The sequence below is a fragment of the Aricia agestis genome, chromosome 13 (genome assembly GCF_905147365.1).
Source record: "Aricia agestis chromosome 13, ilAriAges1.1, whole genome shotgun sequence".
Classification (NCBI taxonomy): Eukaryota; Metazoa; Arthropoda; class Insecta; order Lepidoptera; family Lycaenidae; genus Aricia; species Aricia agestis.
The window spans coordinates 13596357-13623155 of NC_056418.1; the positions used below are offsets into that span (position 1 = coordinate 13596357).

A 26799-nucleotide genomic window follows, 5' to 3' on the forward strand; every position below is an offset into this window, starting at 1 on the left:
CGGCGGTCACCCGGCGCACGCGCTGCTCTCCGCCGCCAGCGCGCTGCTCCGCCCCGCCGACGCCATCTCCGCTCGCCCGCTGCCCATCGAGGAGCCGATGCCCCCCGACGTCAGCGACGTCAGTGACCTCCGCGACGTCGTCGACGCGATCAACAAGCTGTGCGAGACTATGAAGACTTCGTACGACTACGACGACCAGACCGAGGAGGTGGAAACTAAAGGGCCTTCGGAACCTGAAGCGTGCCAAACTGTAACGGACGCAGAGGAGACATCGAGCGAACCGTCGTTGGCGGCGGAAATCGCGGCCGAGATGTACTACTCGGCGATCGCAGAGGCGTCGCTGGACGTGTGGAACGACTCCATCGGCGAAGTCACTCGAGCGGAGCCGGCTCCGGCCTACGATACTTTCTACAACGCGCTGAGCGACGGGGACAGGAATACGGGGAGTTCGGAGGAGCATGCCCCAGTAAAAAGTGCTCAGAGTCCAGTGGAATTTGCGACTTGTCGCGCAGCATTTAAAAGCAGTCCCGTGGAGGCCGTAGAATTTGCGACCTGTCGCGTAGAAATTAAAACGGGTCCTCCAGAAGTCGCACCGGGTGAAACTGAACCTTCGAAAGATTTTGCAGAGATAGAAACCGCTCATTCGATGGATCCAGTGGCGACTGAAAGTGATCACAGGAGGGGCCAGAGTAGCGAACTCGCGGAGACTCAGTCCATAACGAGCGAGGAGAGAAAAACCGAAGGGGTGGCGTACGAGACCGCCAGCGAGATGTACTACACCGCCTCATCCGAAGTGTCGCTGCTCTCCGACGCGGATATGATGGAGAAAATGACCGATGAGTCGGACAAGGAGAAGAGCGATAGGAACATAATGGCGGGCCACGTGGCGGCCATGAGGGAGCGGTTCGAGAGCATGACGCGGGCCAACACGCCCTGCCCCGACCTCGTCAGATCTCTCTCGCCTTCATTAGACATGTTCAGAAACATAACTCCTTCCCCAGACTTCTTAGATAAGTCGTAGTAAGCCAAACTTTCGCAGCGCTAGACAAACAGTAGCAACGATGTTCCTAGGTACCCCACATTACAGATTTTATCCAAACCAGAATTATTATATTAGAGTTTTGTGATTCCTTTACTAGAATTTTATATCATTGATTTATGGTGCCATATCCAGCACTGGTTAGGTTAGTCGGGAATTGTATATCCGTTGATAGAAACACAACTAGTCTTCGTTATCCACGAGTTGGAGTAGTTTAGTGTCAAAATTCATACTTGGTGAGGTTGTGATATTATTTACTTTCACAATCGAACGAACAGTTACATATCGAAGATTTACATTTTAGTCTGGTAGTTAAATTGTATCGTCGACAGTAGGACTGTAAGCTCTTTCATCAACATTTTGACAACTTGTATTATATTTCTGGTAAATCGATAGGTAAGTGATAGCCTTGTCAAAATCTTGATGAAAACCAGCCTAAGTATTATATTTGAAATTTTGAAGCGCTCAAATTTTGTAGTTTTATATTAATGTAATATTAGTGCTGAAAGACCAAGTAATGGATGATAGATGTTATGAGCGATACTTACTGTAATAAGCCTTTCTGAACGTGGTTGGGAGTTTTGATTAAGTCACATTCAATACTTACTTCATTTAATTTCTTCCTTCACCATAACTGCTATTACACTTATTTCTAGACGTGCCTTTATAGTGCTACTTTTCGCTCTGCATATTCGACTAATTACCGCTTCGTATTAGCTACATTTAATTTTGTTACTAGTAAATAAAACTAATTGATTGCGATCAGACATTTAATATAGACTGTATATTAATACTTACTTGTATCAGAGCAGAATTGCACGGAATTTAAAATCTCTAACTTACCATTGTACCCCTATAGCACCACATCTTTTAAAACTACCCACTTATTAGTATAAAATTGTCATCGAAAGGTTAATTATTATTATTATCTTGTAAGTATTCAAAAAGTCTGATTATATCCAGACTTTAATGCGAAAACACCAGATTATTAAACTTTATAGGCCTTAAATTGTATTAGTATAAAATTTACAAGTACAATATTATCGAGGGTAGTCTGAAGTCTAACACCGCGTTCATTGAGATCTGTTATCTTTTTGTTAAATTTAATTGCCATTTTAGTAGTAAGTACTTGTTCACTTATGAAATTATCTGTTGTGATTTTTATTATAGGATTATTGAATTGATTCAGTTAATGTTGGTTTTTATCGCTATACAAGTAAATTTTTTATAAACCTGTTACTGTAGGGTTTTGGTAATACATACTATATTTAATAATGAGTAGATGTGTATAAGTGTGTTACAGTCTACAAGTGAGAATGTTTATGATAAACAATATTATATGGCTTAAACTTATTATGCAGTTTTATTTAATTTTTTAAATATAAAAACTTACCAATTGATTTTGTTCATCGAATTACATTTATAGCGAGAAAATAACTACTGTATCTAAGGTGCACTATATGTACATAATAGAAAATTATTAAGACAACAAATCGCTATATTTCAGTATATATTTTTTAAACGATTCTACACTAAACTAGACTGATGCATATTGGACATAATCAGAACGTCGTGTTTTACGTTCTTAGCTCGTAGGGCGGATGTTTTAGTAAAAATGCATTATTTTTAACATAATCCTTTAATTACTACTAATTACAATAAAATTCTAAATTAATATTAGACCCCATAAGCGTGTGTAAGTGACGAGAGGACATCTTACCTGCGCGGGAAATATAGCGATTTCATAGGTGTGCCGTCGGAACACTGCTCGGCGAGCTCGACACGTCATAAATAAAAAGCGGAACATTCAATATCGAGAGCGTTTATTATCCATAAAACTGTCAAAACTCTACAAAGAATAGGCGAACGTCACAACTGTGGAAACGCTTACGGAAAAAAAGTTAAGGCAAAAATTTAACATCGAGTTACACACTTCGGGAGTCCGCGTCGAATAAGTAAAAGGGACAGGGGGCCGCCAATCCAACAACAGCGTTGTGACGGGCGTCGCCTGCGCGCTCGGGCGGGCAGGGAACTGCCGGCCCAGCCCTCCGGGCGACCGGAGTCACCTGTCCCGCACGCACCTGCCGCCGCCGCCTTACCTGCGCCGCGTCGACACCGCACCGCTCCGCCCGCGCCGGCTATCGGTAGCGCGGCTGCATCATGGGCAGGCCGGGCACGCCGCCGGGGAACATGCTCATCGGCATCACGCCGCCCATCCCGCCCGGCAGCAGCATCCCTGCACACACGCTTGGGTCAGCCGCGGCCGCGACAGCGCGCTCGGCGACAGGGGACCCCCCCGCGCCGCGCCGCCCGCCCCTAGCCGATACTGTGTCGAGTGTGTGGGAGCGAACATCGGTATTGCGCTGCGCACTTGAATCAGTAGGTTTCCTGTCACTTCTCACCGTGATTATGTAAACCACAGACATAGATCAAGATAGATATCGCATGTGTACGTACTTCGCGTGCCATATCGCGTTCCCAAACGACGAGCAATGCTCGTCTTTCAAAAGTCTGTTCTTTAGTCTGCGCTCCACCGTTATCGGAGTCGGACGTCAATCGGATTGAAAAATGCCTAATTGTGCCGTATAGAGCTGCAGAAATTCGAATAGAAACGTTGGCCTAGATACTGGACACGTTTCTTACCATCGGTACGGTCACAGTAGGTAGGAAAAAAGTGGCACGCTCGTTTTCATACAAATGGAGGGACATGCGGTATATATCTTGATCCATGTCTGTGGTGTAAACAAAAGTATGGCGGTAAGAAGCAGCATAAACTAACACTCAGCTCCTACACTCGACTCGGGACGTTCAAATAGCGATGTTCGCTCGCAATGTATTCCGCAACCAGTGTTAGAATGTGAGCGTGTAGTATCGGCGCGCGGGCGGCGGCGGCGCGGTCGGCCGGTCCAACACACGTGGTGTGTGACTGAACGTATGCACGTAACAATCGCCTGTGTCGATCGCGCCTGGCGCGTGACCGGTGCGAGAAGCGAAGGAGCACAGGTAGGTAGGATAAATAGTTCACATGAAAAAAATCACACTCGAATACTCTGCGACGGTCGTCTGTCATGCTCGGGTCGCCCGGTCGCCCGCTACTCGATCATGCACATCGTAAGCGACAAACTACTCGTAAATAATATTAGTACCCACCCGTGTACCGAACCGTCACATCGTGTGACGCTACCAGAGAATCGAGAGTGGAGCTACTACATGAAGCAAATCCAGGAACGAATAATAAAGTTACCGCTTGCGATCCGGGGCTCCGGTCGTGCGGGTACGGTCTACTCGCCGGGGGCGGGGCCCGGGGGCGTGGCCTGGTGTTGGAAGGGTGTTAGGGGGGGTTGGGCGGGGTTATAGAAGCGTTAACGTTTAGCTGCGGTCGGACCCGTCTCGTATGCGAGCACCCCCGGCCTGACCGCCGACTGTAGCGCGAGTTTCGACTAGCGAACTAAGCGGTCCCCTCCGCGCTCAACGCTCCATTTTATAGAAGTTTAACGACAACGAGCTTCAAAATTTAGTCGGAGCTGTCGTGGAAAACAGAAAACAAAATTACACAATGGCTTATCACATTTTATTGAAAATCTAGATGCACGAGTCACTCCATTTTCCACGTCGGTGTATGTGTAACAATACTGAGTGTGTTCCGCGCTACAGCTACTACTGACTAATCAAACTTAAAACCTAAGTAACTCCAGTGTAAATGCAATGTTCAAGTTGTATTTTACAAATTCGTCTAAAACAAGTACTCGAAAATCGGAATGGCATAAACAGTCTTTCTATACATAGTATAAAATGTCTTTTGGCGAATACAAACTCCTATATAATTTAATATTAATAGCTAACAATTTGAAAATATGAAACAGCTTAATAAGTAACAAAAGTTATTAATTAAAGGGTGGTCAAACATCTTCCTATTATTGATTGTACCTCGAACGCGTTTTTGTGTCGTGAGACTGTTTTACCCACCCGCATTGATAAGCGCCATCTTGTAGTAAGATGACAAACTAGCATTGAGAATGGGTAAAACAGCACGCACTGTTGTGGAGAAAAGCGCGATCGAGATAAACGTGTGCTACATTTCTTTTACAAATCGTAGTAGACAAGATTTTGTAACAAATATTCCGACCATATTCTTTTTTACGCTTGTCTTAATAAGATTTTGAGTATAGAAAATATTTTTAAGAATAAAGCTTACAAATCTGTTTACAATAACGACTTAACTTACATAAGTTGATATGTACTATATTAGAAAAGTTACCCATGTAGGCCTCTAAGAACTTTATCGAAATATAATATGTATCTTATACGCCTAGTGATGAAATGATGTGTGAATGAAAATGTTAACAGTTCTTATATTATTACAATTGATAAAAAATATATAATATATTGATCAATACGGTAAGTATAAAAATATTATATGTGGTAAGCAATCAGAAAATACTTCTTTTAAACAAAAATGTATAATTTAAATTATAAAAGAGAGTTAGTCGCAATCCGATCTTTTGACTAATAAATAAAAAGTCACACCTAAACTTCACTAAACTAAAAAACCCTATTCAAAATAGACACTGTCGCAAAAATTTTATATCCTAAAAATATATTCCAGTAAAAAAATCAAAAATGTATGTCCTAATAAACAAAACTCTAGTAAAAAACTTATGACCTAACAAAATAAGCTGCAGTATAAAAAAATCAGGCCTCATGTAAACTTCTGGCAAACTTAAAAATACTTTCTATGGAACAGTGTTTTGGATATTTGTAAGTCAGTTCAATTAATTGGTCATGACAAGCAACTGTCTCAGGAAGACTGTCACAAGTATAATTTAATATAATAATAAAAAAGGTTTGGCCAAAGTTATGTCCATTGAGTAAGTACTATCAAATCTGACTGCCACTTACTCACCCAAACATAGACATAACATGGATTGGAATATTGTTGTGTATGCGTGAATATGAAGCTCACTTCTCATTGTTAAAACTTGACAACAGTATGACTCAAGTATAGCCATCGCCCACTCGCGCGTGTGACAGGCCTGGCTATACTTGACACACAGTATTTGACTTGACACACAGTTCAATACCTACGTATCGAACTGTAACGGCCGTTCCCAATATTTGATCTATCTCTGGTTTTGCCCTACTAGAGATAGGAATAGCTCAGATTAGACATTAGAGACATATATTTTATGTCAATTGTGAGCTATTCCTATCTCTAGTAGGGCAAAACCAGAGATAGATCAAATATTGGGAACGGCCGTAAGTACCCCTCTAGGGGGGCAGATCACTAGGGACTCACAAGCGAGCGGTGATGGATACGCACTGATTTAACCGCTGTGACAGAATCGTTATTAAACTGATCCAATCCAATTAGAATCTGGAAAAATCTAATTAGTATGAAACTCTAAAGAAAAAACTGACATGTCAACGTTGGTCTGTCACGTATACCGGGAGCTGGTTTATCGGGTAGGGAAATGCAAATTGTGACAGTTGACACTCAAGGGGATATAATTATATAGGTTGGGTTACTAAAATTTTGTTATTACTATAAAAAAGTTTGCTATTAAGTAGCTATAGTAATTAAAAGATTATTTTATTTTCTAAAAGGTGACAATCTTAATTTCGTCAGAAAGGGTACCTCTTACGCGATAGAAAGAGAGCGCACATGTAGATGTATATAATTGTAGGCACCTGCACTGCGCGGTCGGAATTTGAACTTTATAGAATCGTAGGATGAGTCGTTATTTATTTAAACGGGTTTCGCGAGTGGGAATTCTGATTGTGCTACTAATCTATATTCTGTGGTATAGGCGTATAGCCTATTGGACAAATGGTAGTGGCATAATACAACTAAGAAGATTGTAAAGCAAATATCATCCATCCATCCCATGTTATGCATGTCATGCATCAAATCTAACATATTCTTGTATTACTAAAAATAGCATAAATGGATCCATATTGTCAAGTTTTAGCAACAAGAATAGCCTCTGTATGTGTGTGCGTGTATTTTTAAGTATGTGTGAATTTTTAATTCACGTGTGCGTGTAACCGTGGTACTGACCGGGCTGGAGCGGGCGCATGAGGTTGAACTGCATCTGCTGCTGCATCTGTTGCTGCATCTGTTGCTGCATCTGCTGCTGCATCTGCATCTGCTGCATGTGCATGTGCTGCGGATGCACCGGCAGCATGACCGGCAGCGAGACGGGCACGGGCACCCGGACTTGGGGTAACACTCCCACCATGCCGGGTAGAGCGCGCCGTAACGCCGCCTGCCGTCCTAAAGCCGCTGCGGACATCTGCGCCGCGGCTGACATGTGTGCGGCCACCTGGAACGTGACGGTATATGCTTGTGAATTTAAAGGTACCTACCATCGAAGAAATAGTTTCGTTGTTTTACATACAAATAACCAAGGTGTTCACACGGCGCGCTGCGTTGTGACAGTAGCGCGCAACGCATACATGACGGACAGCAGCCCCCGAGACGAAGCGGGAGGGGGTGTTGACGTTAAGACTGCATCGTAATAACGCTGCGATGACGCAGCGCCCGTGTGGCCGGCTATGCGTCAAACGGCAGTACTGCGTCGACGCAACGCGCCGTGTGGACTGGCTCAGTCGTGAATCGTGATCTGTCGTGGCTGGGTTTGACATAACGCTACCAACTTACCTAGGCCCGCCATCTGCCTATTTATCTATCTAAATTCTCTAATAGTATATATATGGCAATAAACCGCAAGATGCTCTAGGTAGGTAATAAACTTAAATACTTCAGGGCGTACGATTGTCATAGAAGCTTGCTTGGTTCTGCTGTTTTAGAATTTCAGAGCCATATTACGACAGTAAATAAAGTTATGAACGTTTTGTACGTAAAATGATGACTTGCTGCTAACTAGCAGGCTTAGCATAACTCGAGTGAAGATACGATAGCATGGAAACAGTGACAGATGTTAGGGCTTTCGCTGCGTTGAGCGTGTGCCCGCCGCGGCTGCTGCGCCGTGCGCTCGCCATAGTAATCGTGCGACGGCTGACCCGCTCAACATAGCGCTGCTCTATGGGATGAAATGAAACAAGCACGCCTCGCGGGTGGCCGCACCGGGCGCACGCTTAACGCAGCGAACGCCCTTAGGGACAAATTGATTGAGGTTTTTTCCTATACAAGAAAAATTCTTCCGCCAAGCCTGTTGATAATAATGCCATTTATTTACTTTTAAAGACCAAAAGATTTAACTATATTTATAAACTAGCGACCCGCCCCGGCTTCGCACGGGTATAAAATATAATATAGCCTATGTCACTTACTGAAAAAATGATTAAAATCAATTCAGTAGGTAGTTTTGATTTTTATTCATTACCCGTGGCCCGTATTGGTGGGTACCGCCGCAAAAGTTACGTCCCGCAATTTTTAAATTAGTAATATCTTCGAAAATATTCATTAAAATCATTCTATATTAAATCAATAATGTATTTAAAGTATTTAATTGGATAAGGATTAATGCCGTATTGGTTAAAATCGCTTCGAAAATTAGCCATTATTTGTAGTTAAAAGTAAATGACAAAAAGATGTTATTGTGGGATATCCATAACGGCCCGGCCGAACCTGCGTCTATCGTCCGAGGCTTCGTGCTATGAGACGATACACGCAGACCGTCCAATGGTATCGGTTTTAGCGCGAAGCACTACGCATATGCTGCCGCGGTATAAGAGATAGACATGTACCACCACGAAGTTTTCTGTAGACCTTTTCATAGTGTACAATACTTGGTACCTACATTATTTTGATAAATCTCGTAGGGTTCAGCCTGCGTTTGTAATGTAAGCAGCACCAAATGTAATTATTTACGACATCACATGAGAAACCCCAAAAATAAAATATTTCTCCACTAAATTTTAATAAAATTATAATGGAGAAATATTTTAAACTTATAAACCTTCCTCTTGAATCACTCTGTCTATTATAGAAAACCGCATCAAAATCCGTTGTGTTGTTTTAAAGATTAAAGGGAATAAAGGGACATGAGGAAAAAAGGTACTTTGTTTTATATAAAATATGTAGTGATAAAAATAACCCTCCCATTTTCTGAAGTCGGTTAAAAAGAACTTAATAAATTAGACAACATTACCTCAGCCTGACTACTAGGTGTGATCATGGTAGGTGTGGGGGTTTGTGCTGGTTGGTCCGGCTTCGGTTTGGGCCGATACTTGGAGTTTCTCGCCCTGATCTCCTCTAACGACACATCTTCTGGAGGATGGATGATCTTGGAGCCGGCGCCCGTGGCAGTCACTAGCGGACAGGCGTTCAGCGCTGGAGGCTTTACATCTCCGTTCTCTTTTGTCTCCGACCCAGATGCCGTTGATGTGGTTGGTGGTGCACTTATTGTGGCATTACTACTAGGAATGGACAACAACCAAGTTAAAAGATCTTATTTTTACAATATAAAATAAAAATGCATACTTCAGCTACTCACTGTGTCATAGTTTTTAATATTACAGGCCAACACGAAACATAATAATATTGACGACCTCTGTGGCTCAATTGGTTGAGTGTGTGGCAGCTCAAGCCGGGGGTCGCGGGTTCAAATCCCGCCGACGGAACAAAAAGTTTTCAATGTTCCCGGGTCTGGATGTATATTATATAATAAAAATCTTAAACATATATGTATAGTATAAAAATATTAAATATATTTCCGTTGTCTGGTACCCGTAACACAAGTTCTTCAGGTACTTAGCACGGAGTCAGACTGACGTGGTGTGAAGCGTCCATAGATATTATTGACACAGCCATATCTCATGGGTATCATTCAGTAACTGGTTGTTAACCTAGTAACGGGTTTCAAACAAAAGCAAGTTACCTGTATGCTGGGAAGGTTGGTTTACTTGGTGTGGAGGTTGGTACACTCACTGCTGGGAACAACGGTCGCATACCCGGCATCATCATTCTAAGACAAAAAAAATTGTATACAAACTTAATATTCCCATCATTTTGACTAAAATCAAGCTGACCGATCTTATGTCTCGTATGTTAAATGGTAATGGGTTATGTTGCATATCGCTCTATCTCTTTTCCTCGGCCTTTTCGGGAAAATGGTTTGAAATATGTGGACAGACTGGACATCAGAGTAAATCAAAATTTCTTATCGACTTCTATTCTAAAATATTCTGCTTGGTCAACACTAGGTGCAACTTATTGGCTGACACTCAATTTTACCATTTTAGTCCTCAATGAAAAATTTTATTAGTACCAACTTTCAAAAACAAAAATAACAAACTAATAATAAAAATAATTAATACCTAGGTGCTTGCATAAAGTGCTGCATCATAGGATTCATCTGCATGTGTCCGGGGTACATCCCAGGTGGTACCGGGCCCATGGGTGTGGGTAAGATCCCCGGTGTGACATTCGACGGACCAGCTCCCAACTGAAAGAAGAGATGTTGAAGTAACAATTAGTAACAAAAGGTTAAATAATAGATCAAATCCTAGTTACTACATTTTTACAATACTCTTATAGTTTCTGACACACGTGTCTTCCTGAAGCCCAAATTCTCATATTTATGACATAATTAAGTTTTAAAGTTGAACGCAGATAGAGTTGCCGAGCATCCGGATAAAAAAGCCGGACACAATCAGGCTTTTCAATTGCTTGTCCGGCCAAAATTATGAGGAGTCCGGCTTTTGTAGATCTTTGAATCAATAATTTCATATGAAAATCTACTATTTTTAGAAGGTTTTACACCTAATAAAATATAAAATTGTTTTAATATAACAGAAAATTACGAACATACTCCTACACTAAGAGTTCAGATTCTAAGTACTCGATAGCAGGACTTTTTTGTACAAATGTCCGGCCAAGCTGGCTGCTTTGTTAAGCGACCTGGCAACCCTAAACGCAGTGTTGTCGACTAAAGACAAAAACGGGATTTTGTCAAAAACCTATGAGAATTGGGAATCAACTTGTTTCGCTAACATTCATGAATATAAACTTTCAAGGTCGTAGTTGTGACGTTTGAGATTTTTAAACACACAAAAAAGAATCATCAATGTCAAAATTATGACATTTCTTCTTTTTAATTGTTTTTTTTTAATATGACTATAAATAACAAAGTTTATAATCATGAAAGTTAAGTAATCAATCCCTTAGTCAAAACAGATGAAATTGAAGACTAATCATGACAGTTGTTGGGTACAGTTTACCTTCTTCCATGCAATAGCCATATGTTAATAAGATTTTTCAGCAATAGCAATAAATAACCCATGTTCTCTAGCACATGCTCATTGTATAGCATGTTCTTGATATAGATTCAGTGGTATACATGCGCTTAAGTACATATTATCAAGCCGTATGAAATATGGTACCCATGCCTTGTTCGGATAGCTAGAGTATAATATAACTTTTTAGCTGATAATTATTCTTACACTTAGGTATTATTCTTATTTGTTATTTCAATTTTAAGATAGTATAATATGATGTCACTAATAGAATAATTTACTTCAATAAAGGATTTTTTAAACATACATTATTTTGAATTTTTATTATAAAAAATGAAATCAAAGTTAAAGAAATTTTTAAATTTAAATTTGGGTCATGGCAATTCAGTGAAGTTAAGTAAACACTATAAACAAAAACAATACAAGCATTTGGTGTACATCAACAATAAAAAAAATAACTTGCATTGTCGTTGGTTAATGTTTCAAACAACACCAATAGCCACACCCATACAAACTAAACTTAACGTATAAGAATAGGATCTTTGAAATTTGTTATTTACAAATATACAAAATTAAATCTCGCCTTGTCTAGATTATTCCATAAAAGGAGACGTAACAGTCAGAACTATTCACGCTGGGAGATATACTTCCAGAGCGAAGTCCTGAAATACAAAATATGTGCTCGCTGAAATAATGAAAACTAAAAACAAATACATTCCTAGATTTAACAAATTGTTTTCTTTTCATTGTTTGCATTTGTAAATGCAAAGTATGTATACTTAAATATATATTTATAACACATTTATTACAGGTTCTGTTTAAAATATTTGTTTATAAATATGCACAGCTATGCCTCAAATAGTGTATAAAATGTTGTAAGCACTAAAGTATCTCAAGTATCATAAATATTTTTTGTATTCTGTTGTGATTTTACAATGCAAATCCAACAATATCAAGTTCTATATAATTTGCCTGATCATAAATACATTTATTATTAAAATTAGAAAAGTAAAAGAATTATAGATATCTTACCAGTGCTGGTGTGGCTTTTTTCTTTGCAGATGGTTCATCATCATCGCTGTCTGAAACTTTTCCTCCACCTAAATAGACAAACTATCATAAAATCTGCACTACTCGTAACCGTTTAAGTAACTAGTACTAAACATTGACTTAACACTAGTGCTACCAATTCCCAAGCAGAAATATAAAAATGTACATACATTTTTTCCAAAACAGCCGATAGTGGGATAACAAAATTGTGTATACCTGTCTTTTGCTTTTCATGCTCCTTCAAATCCTCAGGAGGAATACCTTCCATACCATAGATTTCTATTTCTATGTTCGACCTATTTGGTAAAGAATTTGGAACCTTATCTATGGCCTCTTTGTGAACCTAAAATTGGTGAACACATATTAAGTGGTCAGTGGAGTATAAACATTAATCTAATTATAGACGGATGTGCTATATTTGCATAATTTGGCGCGAGTGCTGCCAAATATCACTAACCTAACGCGGACTGGTCAAAAAATATACTCGATGGGAGATCGGGCAACGTAGGCGGGCAGAGAGAGCTGCCAAATTGAAATATCAACATACCTGCATGCAGTGTATCGAGAGTCCAGGGCCTGTGTACAATTTCTTGTGGCATATATGACATTTGAAATGCTTTGCTTTTTGATGTTGTATCAGAATCTTTTCATCGTCAAATTCCCTATTACAATACCTGAATCTGTGCTAAGGAAAATATTGTTTAAGAAAGGCAAATATGAATTATTCATTAAGTAGGTCAATTAATAAATAGGAAGGTCGGAATATTATGATAATCCGATTATTCGTTTAGTGAAAAGGATACCAGCACCATGGCTTCGATGCCTTCTTCTTTTTACGGCCCATCTTGTGTATATACTTAGAAGACTTTTAAAGTTTACAATAAATACGCTTACACAAATAATATCACAGCTTCTAAAATAAATAGGATTAACTTAAATTTCTAAATCAAAAATTAATCACACAAAGCGTTTTACGACGATTGACGAATCTAAGATGGCGGACCAAATTCCAAAACGAACTGCACCATTCACCAATCACCAACTGCAGCACAGATTACTAGTATATAAACTGTAGTCTGCAATGTGCGCTTTAACAATTTTTGAGCGGGCAACCTTGCTCCATTGACCAATAAAAAAATTGATTCTTTTTCTCGCTGTATTCTGATTAGTGACTTATAACTACATAAAGAACGCTCGCCAATCACAGAGCACTTATATTTTTTAAGTTTTTGTTGTAAGTCGACAATAACAAGTAGTTGTACAGCCTTACAATTAAAAAAATTACAATAGGCTCAAACATTTGAAAAAATACAAAAGGCTTGAAGATCATCAGATTTGGCATGTTGTTTCCCGATTCTTAACTTCGGACTTCTTCGGAGTCCCTAACTCCTGAATCCTCTGTGTTTATTGTTGAGGGCCTAACTTGAGGCTGGTCTTTTCAGGATTTGCAAATATTTAAGGGCTTATTCCACCTTACTAAATTTAGACGACTAAATTGATTCAGTAACTAAATTTATCAAGTGAAATAACATTTACTGCCGCACTCAGATTGAAAATTAGGTAGGTATAATTTAAAATTTTGACATAAGTAAGCCTCATACACTATCTATCAAACTGCGGCTCATGGCTGTGAGTTGTGCCTGATGGATAACCTACCGTGTAAGAGCGTGAATGACGGTTGCATGAAGTTGATTGAAGAAAATCTGGATATTTTGATTTTTGCTTCATGCAACCATCACTCATCACTATCAGTCACGAATTTTGAGTGAGTGTTGTCACATCTGACAAAATTGGAAAAAAATTAGAAACGTATTGCTTTTGATTGACATAAAACCAATGACATAAGAAACACATAAAACTGAAGAGAATTGAGTGACCGTCTAATACATAGGCATAATATATACTGCATTATAAGTTTATGGTCTAATACCATTCGTCAGTCCATCAGTCACCATCAGTCAAACATAATTTATGATTGACGGAATTGACTGTCGCTTGTATGACCGTGTAATGGATGCCTAAATAAATGTCGGTACGGCAGTTAGTGTGGCTTCTGATTGGTGGAATCAGAGCTTCTAATAATTAGTTTTCTTTTTAGGATCCTATATTCCGTCAAAAATGATACTGCCCTTATTTAAAAGGGTATATTTTTAGCGATACTTCTTGTTCTTCAGGGGGTCATCGTACAAAAAGTTTGGGAAGCCATGCGAGCCATCCATATTCATTATTCAATACCATTGTCAAGAATTCGAATTCTGTCTATATGTCTGATTTACTGATTATTATAGTGCGTTTCATGTTTCATTCATATTTTACTATCTATAGTATAGTATTTTGCTATCGATAGTTTAATCCGTTCGAGTTATTTTACCTGAGTTTCTATAAGAAATAAATAAGCAACTTTGACAGATTTTGTATTTCAATTAGGTATCATAAATTTTAATTGGCAAAAAAGGTGACGATTGAAAAGTAGATACACATTTTCGTTTGGAATGATTTTTCAATCGTCATTCGTCGGATATGTTATGACTTATGACATGAGGTTCTTATAGGGGTAAATAATATACACAAGTCACAACACATTATAAAGTTACTTATTTATTACTCAGGTAAAATCTATCTGGTAAATCAGCCCTTACATTGCTGCATTGAAAGTAAACGTTGAAAATAAACAACACACATAGTAAGTATATTATATTTTATTCTTAAATTAAATACATATCATAAAATATCATAATAATGTTGTTTTATATCTCGGCTGCCGGCAGTATACTTACCGCCGGTTCCCATTATTGATATTTTTGGGAGTCGGCGCCGGCAGCGGAGGCACTCCCTAATATTTTTTATTACAATTATTTTTAACCTACATCCAAAAAGGAGGAGGTTAGACGTTCGGCTGTCACACGATTTTGCTAGTTTCACGAGCGGGTAATAAAACTGTACCTATCTTCCAAACGCGACGACTTGTGGTTACACGTTTTAGCTGCACCAACGCTCAGTGTCTTTCCAGCATCAGTACAGGGGACTCAAACCCTTGTTGCTTCAAAACAAAGAAAATATAAGATAAGATATTCCTTAAAAATTATGTGGTCGCTGTAGTCACGAAACTTTTGCGAGCATGTTTTGAATGATAATAATTTATAATTATGACACTCATATCAAATTAAGGAATAAGGTATATGATCGAGATCATTTCCTAGTACTTTTTTGTTTATTTACCTTTTACTTTAATCATAATTCTAAAAAATGTAAAATTTTCGTAACTTTCGTGGCACAATTTTCGTGGATTTTCACCCATGAAAGTTACCTAGTGACCTACGAAAGTACCTGTTTTGTACACCATTTTCCCATGTGAATTGGCTATAGTATAGTATTTCCAGCTATGGTTTTGGTACCTAGAACGAATTTTTCACAAGCTTTTTTTGAAAAACAAAACATATGTGGCTTTATACATCACCTTCTGATCTTTTCCCCAAATATATCGAATCTGCTTCTAATCTAGTGGATTTACCTGAATATCAGTATTTTACATCAACAACTGATAAGTATTACATCCCCAATCAAAAAATAATATGTCCTTTTTAAAGGTGATAAATATAAAGGTAAATGATTTTCATTTTAGTTTTATGTTATTGTAAAATATCGATAAGCATATCGATAAATTTGATTCAAGTAAAAAATTTTAATGAAAATTTTAATTTTTTTTACGTCCGTGAATTTTTTCTTCAAAATTTGTGTAATATAAGAACAATAGTAACTTTAGTTACGCAATATATGAAAGTAAAAGGGAGGATTCACAATATTTTATTTGAAATAGAGAGCTAAAGACAGAATAGAGCAAAAATAAACATATCGTAGCAATCGTGGTAGCAATTAGGACATGAACCTGTGAAATGTATATTTTTCAGGATTATTCTTATGATTTACACTGCAATCAAGTACAGAACAAGTAACCATTTTTAAATATAATAATATTTATTAAAAATAACAAACAAATTGAACAATATATTGGAAATTCCGAAAGGGCTATGCCCATAGACTTAATATATACTATAGGTTTATGGCTATGCCCTACAAAATGACAGCTATATTTTGTGCCGATTTGAAGCGCCGCGGTGAGCGTACTGTGAACTAATTAAGTACATAGAAAATTATTATATAACATTCCAAGTACACTCACTACTGCTTTCACATAGCAATCATTTCCCCCCTATACCAACTAATATATTTTCTGTGCCTATACACACAAAATTTTCTAGAACCTTGACTGGCTTCGAACTCATGACCAATTAAAAGTGAATGAATGCTTTCGCGTACCTAATTGTGATGTAATGTTGGGTGTAGCAACTATTCTCAATAAATAAAATAGATCTTTGTAATAGATTAGGCACGTTTCCTATGGGCGAGTAGCAATTACCAAACAAGTGTGTTGCGTAAAGCATTAACAACATAATAAGGTGTTTTATAGTTTCAGAATGACGAGTTTAATTTTTGTCACCAATAGCCGTGAAAAAGGGAACGGAAATTTGTATGAAATTAATCTATTGTATAATAGTATGTTTCTATCTGCTGGCTTCACCTAGACCTACGTTGGCTAACGGCAGCATGTTATACAGTGTGTAACAAAAATAAGTGATAATACTTTAGGGTGTGTACGTGTTCCATGTAAAGAGTTCACTGTAAAGGTAGCAGCGCTGAAAGACGAAAAAAATTTTTCACTTTTGTATGGGCAAAGGGCCCGAGTTTTCCCATACAAAAGTGAAAAAAAAATTTGGTCTTTCAGCGCTACTATTTTCACAGTTAACTCTCTACATGGAACACGTACACACCCTAAAATATTATCACTTATTTTTGTGACACCCTGTATATTATGGATATAAAAAGTACTCTGTGGATTATGGCAACAAAACGATAGAGTAAGTCATGAGGTAAGCTTACGTCCTAACTCCTACAGTGTACGAACTTCAACTTCAAGTATTGAGTACAAATCTATACTAATATTATAAATGCGAAAGTATCTCTGTCTGTCTGTCTGTCTGTCTGTCTGTCTGTCTGTCTGTCTCGCTTTCACGCCAAAACTACTGAACCGATTGCAATGAAATTTTGTACACAGTTATTCTAGAGTCTGAGAAAGGACATAGGCTACATTTTGATGTGGGAAAATATCTTATTTCCATGAAAATATCGATGAAAATTACTTCGCATTGCGCGTGGCCAGCGCTCATCCCGGGGGTCCTGGGTTCGAGTCCCGCAGGCGGAACAAAAAGTTTTCAATGTTCCTGGGTCTTGGATGTGTATTAAAATAATATTTCAAAAATTTTAAATATATTTTATGTATAATATTATAAAAAATCCAGAAATATATCGACGCGATGCAATGAACATTTTAGTTCTAATACGATTCAACAGATGGCGCTTTTTTTTTACTTCGTTGGAACATAGAACTAATCATACTTATTAGTTATTATATTATTATATTAGTAAAATATCATAAATGCGAAAGTATCTCTGTCTGTCTGTCTGTCTGTCTGTCTGTCTGTCTGTCTGTCTGTCTGTCTGTCTGTCTCGCTTTCACGCCAAAACTACTGAACCGATTGCAATGAAATTTTGTACACAGTTATTCTAGAGTCTGAGAAAGGACATAGGCTACATTTTGATGTGGGAAAATATCTTATTTCCATGAAAATATCGATGAAAATTACTTCGCATTGCGCGTGGCCAGCGCTCATCCCGGGGGTCCTGGGTTCGAGTCCCGCAGGCGGAACAAAAAGTTTTCAATGTTCCTGGGTCTTGGATGTGTATTAAAATAATATTTCAAAAATCTTAAATATATTTTATGTATAATATTATAAAAAATCCAGAAATATATCGACGCGATGCAATGAACATTTTAGTTCTAATACGATTCAACAGATGGCGCTTTTTTTTTACTTCGTTGGAACATAGAACTAATCACACTTATTAGTTATTAGGTTTTTGTTTATAGTTTTTAATTATGTTTAATAATATTATCACTTGCTATAATAATAATCAATCTATCTTATCTTATAGAACTCCTACTGCATTTCTAAGGAGTTCGAGTGTGTTGTGTTGGCCTATATTCCATCCAGAAAATATATCAATGCAATCAACATTTTAATTCTAATATATGAAAACAGATGGCGCTTTATATTTTACTTCATTATTATAACAGAACTAATCATACCTACTTTATTATATATTATTGTTTTTATTCATAACTAGCTGTTGCCCGCGACTTCGTCCGCGTGGACTTTAGTTTATAGCGCGCGGTGTCAACAAAATTTGTGTCAAATTTAAAAACTTTTTAAAACCCTGGTAAGTGGTACCCCTCTTAGGGCCGCGCTACACCGGAATGGCAGCGCTGAAAGTGCTCGCCTCGCCGCTGCCATTCCGGTGTAGCGCGGCCCTTAATTAATCAAAATACCCAAAAACAGCTGTGCAGTATGCACATAATCTGTACTAATATTATGAATGCGAAAGTATCTCTGTCTGTCTGTCTGTCTGTCAGTCTCGCTTTCACGCCAAACGCCAAAACTACCGAACCGATTGTAATGAAATTTTGTATACTGATAGTCTAAAGCCTGAGAAAGGACATAGGCTACTTTTTTACTGGAAAAAAGGGTTGTAAGGGTCGTAAATTTGTTCAAAAAATTCATAATAGATGGCGCCGTGCGTCTTCTACATCGCGCTGACGCTTGCTCAAAAGTCTTTCTATAAGAGGTGGTATCATCTTACATTTAAGTCTCGATTTTTTTCGATTGTTATATCTATTCTACGGTATTAAATAACTCAGTACTTTATCTGTGCAGGCAGTGACGTAACCTTAAGACCAAATTTCACCAACGACTGTTAAAGTTAATGCTCGAATTAGTATCACGTTAGCTGTTTTGTTTTTCATATGAATGAAAGAGAAGACAGGATATTTTAACAAGCTGTTAACACTAACAGACATTGGTGAAATTGGGGCTAAACCTATCAATGATAAATAGTTTATGGGTAAAGTTGTGTAATTGGGGGGCTAAATAAGCTTTAAAATTTGGCATAATATATAAAATTTAACATACAAAAATGAAGTACTTATTGTTTGCACACTGCACAGCTGTATTGATTTAAGGGGTACCAGGGTTTTTTTATAAAAGCTTTTGACACCAATTTTGTTGACATCGCGCGCTATAAACTGAAGTCCACGCGGACGAAGTCGCGGGCAACAGCTAGTACAATATAAAACGTGAAAGAGTGACTAACAACTTGTGATATAGGTAGACCTTACTGTGTTGTGTATTATCGACAAAGATATTACAAGCACTCTTCACAAGGTTAGGTTGGACATCTTTGCTAGATGCATTTAACCTAATTAAAAACGTTGGTAATTTGAGCTGTATATTGACTGTTATTATGACACTCAATATACAGCTACTTGCTACTTACACATTGACTTAAACTATAGGTAATAGGCTAATAGCAGCATAAATTACTCATTGACTTAAACTACAATACCAGCATAAATTGAAGTTTAATTTTATAGAAGCAACTAGATGACGCCCACAACTCCGATTATCGAGTGGAAACCGTACATTTTTCCGGGATAAAATCCTATGTATTTTCCTGGAATTAAAAGTATCCCAAAAGAAACAGCAAAATCGGTTCAGCGGTTTTGGCGTGAAGAAGTATCAGACAGACAGACATAGACATTTTCGCATTTATAATATTAGTATCCAGGATGAAATTTGTGACAAATGACAATGAATATTACAGTAGTAAATTCTCACGAACTGCCATCATGAAACTAACACGGTTCTGTTTACCTCGAGAAAGATAATGTTTAACGCATGTAATAATTTGTACTTAACTTATCAAAGCAGTTATGTCTCTTAGCAAACAAAGTATCAATTGAGTACACGTGGGATATTTACATACGTTCCTTGTTTTTAATGTAACAATAACCATGTTTAATCAATCGAACTAGTACTTAATAAGTTTTTATTTTTTTGTTGCGAACAGTCAATACTAGGTAATAATTTCGTTACGACGGAATCTACAGACGGTAAACAAAATGATAATACTTTTGGGTGCGGGGTGTGTATCCGTGATATGTATCCCTTATTAGATCATTTTGACTTCACAGAAGTCAAAATGGAAAAGTTACTTTTTTGTATTTACTCATAAAAACAGTTCTAAAAATAAAAAAAAGTAACTCTTTCAGCGCTGCTACTTTCACAGTTAACTCTTTAATAGGGACACATACAAACTCTAAAGTACTATTCACTTTGTTTTGTTACATTCTGTAGAACGGACGCCACAGCCCGGGGATCAGGGTATGATAGAATCGAAACTATGTAAGGAAAGTTTGTTCCTACAGCCTACTATTATAATATGTATTTAACTGTACATAGCAGGAGCGATTGATAAGTTTTGTAGGCATGTATAATAAATTACCATCAAAATTTAGTTATTTATCAATACCTTTTTTCGGAAAAAAGACTCGCTCTGGCGCGGGCGCAGCGCTACCACAGAATATATATTAGTACTAGCTGTTGCCCGCGACTTCGTCCGCGTGGACTTCAGTTTATAGCGCGCGATGTCAACAAAATTGGTGTCAAAAGCTTTTATTGAAAAAAACCCTACCCCTTAAATCAAAACAGCTGTGCAGTGTGCACATAATATTTCATTTTTTTATATTAAACTTTATATTTTATGCCAAATTTTAAAGCTTATTTAGCCCCCCGATTACAAAACTTTACCTATAAACTATTTATCATTAATTATTTAATGTTACGTCACTGCATAGATAAAGTACTGCCTTATTAAATAAATAATGTAAAAAAGAAATAACAATCAAAAAAAAATTTACCGAAATGTAAGATGATACCACCTCTTGTAGAACGACTTTTGGACAAGCATTAGCGCGATGTAAGAGACACACGGCGCCATCTATTATGGATTTTTGGAACTAACTTTTCACCCCCTTACAACCCTTTTTTTCAGTAAAAAAGTGTGCCTATGTCCTTTCTCAGGCTTTAGACTATCTGTATACAAAATTTCATTACAATCGGTTCGGTAGTTTTGGCGTGAAAGCGAGACGACAGACAGAGATACTTTCGCATTTATAATATACTAGATGTCCCGCGCGGCTTCGCCCGCGTAAATTAGGAATTTTACAGAAACCGTACATTTTCCCATAAAAAATATTTTCCCCGTTTTTCCCGCATTTTCCTGAGTTTCTTCGGTCGTATTAGTCTTAGCGTGATAATATATTATATAATATAGCCTATAGTCTTACTCGATAAATGATCAATCTAACACTGAGATAAGTTTTTAAATCGGACCTGTAGTTCCTGAGATTGACGCGTCCAAGCAAACATACTCTTCAATGTTATTATATTAGGGAGGTATAGATTTTTTTTATCTATGGACGCTTCACACCACGTCAGTCTGGCCCCGTGGTAAGTACCTGATGGACTTGTGTTACAGGTACCAGACAACGGAAATATATTTAATACTTTTATACTATACATATATTTAAGATTTTAATTATATGATACACATATTTAATACACATCCATGACCCAGGAACTTTGAAAACTTTTTGTTCCGTCGGCGGGATTTGAACCCGCAACCTCCGGCTTGAGCTACCAACGCGCTCACCACTGAGCCACAGAGGTCGTCAAACTATTTTTAGAAATAAAATAAAGATTTTTTTTTAATTATCGCTTGACAAACTCGAGTCTCGATCTAAAAGACTATGAAATGGTATAATATGGTAGTGATGATGATGATGATGATGATGAATGTAATTTGCATAGTAGCATATGGTTCCTGTTCTTAAAACAACGCTGAAACTCCCAAACTTGTATCTATAAAGAATCAGGAGTTCTCTCAGCACCTTCCGAACCACGGTATACCAGGTATATCTCGGTGCAAAATCTTACTTGTTGGTAGCATATGCTTAGAATACTTCTCACGAAACCGAAGTCACCACACGTTTCCCTATAAGTTTTGAGGAGTTCCCTCGATTACTTATGGATCCTTCATCAGATCACCACTTTTGTGAATATAAAAATCGGGTAACATACGGCGGAGTAATCGTTGAATATAAGAAAACGAACATAACACCTCCCCCATGTTGAAAGTCGGTTAAAATTGTAGCCTATGTGTTATTCTGATGTATAAGCTATATTATTGTAAAGTTTCATTAAAATCCGTTCAGTAGTTTTTGCGTGAAAGAGTAACAAACATCCATACATCCACACATCCATATATCCAAACAAACTTTCGCCTTTATAATATTAGTAGGATGTAGCCTATAATATATTATCACGCTAAGACCAATAGAAGCGGAGCACCAATGAAGAATGTTTCAAAATCGGGTGATTTTTCCTATTGTGCTGTGTAAACGATAAAAGTTTCGCAAAAATTGGCAGAATTTTCTTTATTTACCCATGAATTAGTTACTCTCTCGGGTCTGTGGCTGTTTGGTTGTTCGTTTTGTTCGGTGTTGCTATGTGTCTGTGCGGATGATTTTCTTGCCCTCTGTATTCGATGCCTATCCCTATCCTGGCTGAGGCGAGCCTCACGCTCTACAGGTGATTCTCTTTCTCTCTGTATTCGATTTCTATCACTATTCTGGCTGAGGCGAGCCTCACGCTCTACAGACGATTCTCTTTCTCTCTGTATTCGATTTCTATCACTATTCTGGCTGAGGCGAGCCTCACGCTCTACAGACGATTCTCTTTCTCTCTGTATCCGAATTCTATCATTTTTCCGACTGAGGCGAGCCTCATGCTCTACAGACGATTCTCTTTCTCTCTGTATCCGAATTCTATCATTTTTCCGACTGAGGCGAGCCTCACGCTCTACAGACGATTCTCTTTCTCTCTGTATCCGATTTCTATCACTATTCTGGCTGAGGCGAGTCTCACGTTCCGTTGACGATTCTTCATCTCTTACTGAACGTGCTCTTTTGGAATTCACTATACTACGACCTATGTTCGAACGACGACGTCTTCCAGGCATGATCGTATAGTAATACCCACAAAGCAACAAATAACCCAATCGCAAAGCAAAAACAAAAGTCCGTTTTTCTAACCAAGTCAAATATATTTTTATCGACAATTCAGAAACCAAAGAACCAGAAACAATGAATATCTGAAAGAAAGCGCTGTGGTTGCTCCTCTGCGTTACCGTCTGCACAACCACACAATGACGAAATACACTATCTACTACAATAACATAAGCCCGAAGCTTATGAGAGCCCCCGGCCGGTTCCGCCGTAACCGCTATGTCCCTCGGCCGCCGCCGCGCGACATATTTTTTGATTCCGCGTAAGTTTATACGTTTGAAAACTTCTAAAGTATTGATTGAAATTGTATAGTGTAAAAGACAATTATAATCTACATTTAATGTCTTAGCTTCCAAATATGTTTATTTGGATAAGGGTTAATGTTGTAAATTGTTAAAATCGCTTCGTAAATAAGCCATTATTTTTCGTAAAAAGTAAAGAACAAAAATGGCTATTGTGAGTTATCCCTAAGAAATAGACATATACCATCGCGGACTTTTTTGTTTACCTTATTAAGGCGTACAATACTGTAGTACATTATTTTGATCTATCTCGTAGGGTTTAGCCAGCGTTTGCAATATAAACGCAAAAAAATGAATTTATTTACGACATAACATTAGAAACCTCTAAAATTATCAGTGTTTCTCTACCATATTATGCATATGTTATACATATAAACCTTCCTCTTGAAACACTCAATCTATTAAAAAAAACCGCATCAAAATCCGTTGAGTAGTTTTAAAGATCTAAGCATACATACATACATACAGACAGCGGAAAGCGACTTTGTTTTATACTATTTAGAGAAGTATAGATGGCGCTACTAGTACCGCGATTCGAGAGGCGCGGGGGCGCGATGGCGCATGGTTTGGGAACCACTAGGTCAAATGCCGTTGATTTAGGAAGTTATATTTAACTCCTTAATTCATAAGGCCCTTTTATTTTTACAAGCTGAATAATTACTGTCCGATGGTAAGCAACTTTTAATCAGTGACGTTACGCCTGCACCATGTAATGTAAGATACTGTGACTTTTTAATATTTCTGGGACTTTAGACAGATCCATCAAACTATCATTCCGCTTTCCCTTCATACTATAATTAACGATGTTGACGAAGCATTATTTTACCATTGTCACCAGCGTATGAGGACTCAAGACTTTCTCTGAACTATTGGGATTTGTCCAATTTCCACAAAATTATTAGGTACCACAGAATTTTAAATACAGGATCAAGGAAAACTTGCGGTCGCTTGTCTTCTGAGAATTCGTAACGTATGTAAGCATGTTTTGTTTGCTAATAATATCTTATATTTTGGAGGTCTAATTTAAAAGTCATGTAAGTTTATGTGTGTTTTTTTACCACTGCACCCGTATACAGAGTGTAACAAAACTTATAACATAATAATATTTAGGGTGTGTATGTCTTCCTTGTATCTAAGAGTTTACAGTGAAAGTAGCAGCGCTGAAAAAAACAACTTTTTTTAATTTAACTTTTGTATCGAAAAATTCATGACACTTTCAGCGCTGCTACTTTCACATTTTCTAAGATTCCTATAAGATAAGCTACGATTATTATTTATTAATTTGACATCATTTTATAGCTTGCCAGCTTTCATGACTTTTGCCTGGCACTAGGCGGGGTGAGTTAATCTGACCGATAATATATTATGTTTCTTTTGCGGGGATAATAATAAAAAAGTGAAGATAAATATCTCGGAGGCGCGGCGCGGCAAAGGATTAAAGTATTTGTTCTCAACAACTCTGGATCACTTCCATATTATCATTGACAAGTCTGTGTGTACGCCGTGTGCCGCGCATGAGTCGTGCTCATGACACGCATGCGCGGGGGCGTGCAGGTATAATCGGTTCCTATTGGTGGAGCGGCTGTCACACGTCATCTGCGCTAGTTGACAAGCTGCAGGATTAACGCTATCTTGTTTTCAAGTGGATGCTTTTTATCTAGTCTCGATACGATTCTCTGAAGTTTAACGTGCAACATTTTACGTTACCTACCTACAAAACGCTAAGAATTAAAGCAAGAAAATAGCGTCCTCCATACGTGGGAGAGCCATGCTTCGGCACGAATGGGCTGGCTCGACCGGATAACTACCACGTTCTCACAGAAAACCGGCGTGAAACAGCGCTTGCGCTGTGTTTCGCCGAGTGAGTGAGTTTACCGGAGGCCTAATCCCCTAACCCCTACCCTATTCCCTTCCCTACCCTCAACTATTCCCTTCCCTTCCCTACCCTCCCCTATTACCCTATTCCCTCTTAAAAGGCCGGCAACGCACTTGCAGCTCTTCTGATGCTGCGAGTGTCCATGGGCGACGGAAGTTGCTTTCCATCAGGTGACCCGTTTGCTCGTTTGCCCCCTTATTTAATAAAAAAAAAAGATTAAGTACCTAAGTATGTTTTATTTTTTATTATTTTTCGGTTTACAGCTGTTAATAACGACATTTTGCAATGGCGCTCAGGTTTTATTGGATTCATCCTCAAGCTCTCCTAATAAGTAATTTCACGGGCGTATATATAGATTTAAGTCCCTAACTTAAAAACGCGTCCAAGTGCGAGTTGGAATCGCCCATGAAGGGTTCCGCAGCAGCAAATAGGCCGTGTTTAGGAAATCAAAAATATTTTTTTATACATGTACCGCACTGATTTTAAATCGGACGGACGAAAACGGACCCCCAGGACACCCCCCTTGTATACGCCCTTGAGTAATTTAATATAAATTTTAGCTAGGTATTTAAATATCAAATAAGTAAGCTAATAATAATTAATCCCAGAATAAAAAAGTAAACATCTTTTGGTAATTATAAACGATGGTAAAACTACTACCACCACCAGTCCACCACCCACCGCTGGTCCACCGCTGGTCCACCGCTCGATATCCATAATCCATAATAATTGTACACTCATATTAAGGCTGTATTAGCTCTTATACTAGGAACTATGTATGTACCGTTTTCTATATAAAAATAACGGTGATAATATTGTTTGTTGAAGTCATTAGCGTTACTCATAATGAAACAAAAGAATCCGAGCCACCATGAAGTGAAACGAATGAAGAGCGTGATTCAGTGGGCATGTTTACATAAATTACATTTACATAAACTGAAATAACAGTGTTTTAAAGCATGTATATGTACTCGGGTCTCGGAGACATTACACGTATAAATGTAAACAAAAGATTAATTCCATAAAAGGCGACGAGTCACAACTCACAAAAGTTAAAAATTCCAATTTGTGAGTGTGATAAGCCTAGTCGTTTGGACTAGAACTGTTCTTTGTTGCGCGCAGCGCGGTAAATAATTACCATTGAAATCAATAAAAAGTTTTTTCACATTTTATTCGCTTTCATACTTATTTCGATTTTTGTGGCAATTTGATCTAGATAACACTGCCTTGATGACCCTTCTAACAATGCTTC

At 38.1% G+C, this 26799-nt stretch overlaps 2 protein-coding genes across 3 annotated transcripts; one reads left to right on the forward strand and one right to left on the reverse strand.

Moving 5' to 3' along the window:
• The first annotated feature begins 15 nt into the window (after positions 1–15).
• LOC121733390 lies at positions 16–2390 on the forward strand. The gene has a single exon (XM_042123622.1). The coding sequence runs from the start codon at positions 98–100 to the stop codon at positions 1019–1021; it is 924 nt and encodes a 307-aa protein (XP_041979556.1). The 5' UTR covers positions 16–97; the 3' UTR covers positions 1022–2390.
• A 455-nt stretch (positions 2391–2845) lies between these two features.
• LOC121733389 (BUB3-interacting and GLEBS motif-containing protein ZNF207) lies at positions 2846–13301 on the reverse strand. Of its 2 annotated transcripts, none has more exons than XM_042123621.1 (9): positions 13093–13301; positions 12837–12963; positions 12506–12632; positions 12272–12339; positions 10322–10449; positions 9883–9969; positions 9154–9418; positions 7098–7362; positions 2846–3275 (listed from the first exon to the last, which is right to left on the reverse strand). In XM_042123621.1, the coding sequence occupies exons 1-9, from the start codon at positions 13131–13133 to the stop codon at positions 3178–3180; spliced, it is 1206 nt and encodes a 401-aa protein (XP_041979555.1). In that variant the 5' UTR covers positions 13134–13301; the 3' UTR covers positions 2846–3177. The 2 variants fall into 2 exon arrangements, with proteins under 2 accessions (XP_041979555.1, XP_041979554.1); XM_042123620.1 differs by having other exon boundaries at positions 9154–9421; positions 13093–13300.
• Between the last annotated feature and the right edge of the window lie 13498 nt (positions 13302–26799).

Excerpts from the sequence above, each read along its gene's own strand:
- LOC121733390 (XM_042123622.1), top strand. The coding sequence starts at position 98 with ATGCCCCCCGACGTCAGCGACGTCAGTGACCTCCGCGACGTCGTCGAC.
- LOC121733389 (XM_042123620.1), bottom strand. The coding sequence starts at position 13,133 with ATGGGCCGTAAAAAGAAGAAGGCATCGAAGCCATGGTGCTG. Across the intron at positions 12,633-12,836 it reads TCTCGATACACTGCATGCAG|GTTCACAAAGAGGCCATAGA; the intron begins GTATGTTGATAT and ends CACCAATTTTAG. Across the intron at positions 3,276-7,097 it reads CATGCGCCCGCTCCAGCCCG|GGATGCTGCTGCCGGGCGGG; the intron begins GTCAGTACCACG and ends GCGTGTGTGCAG.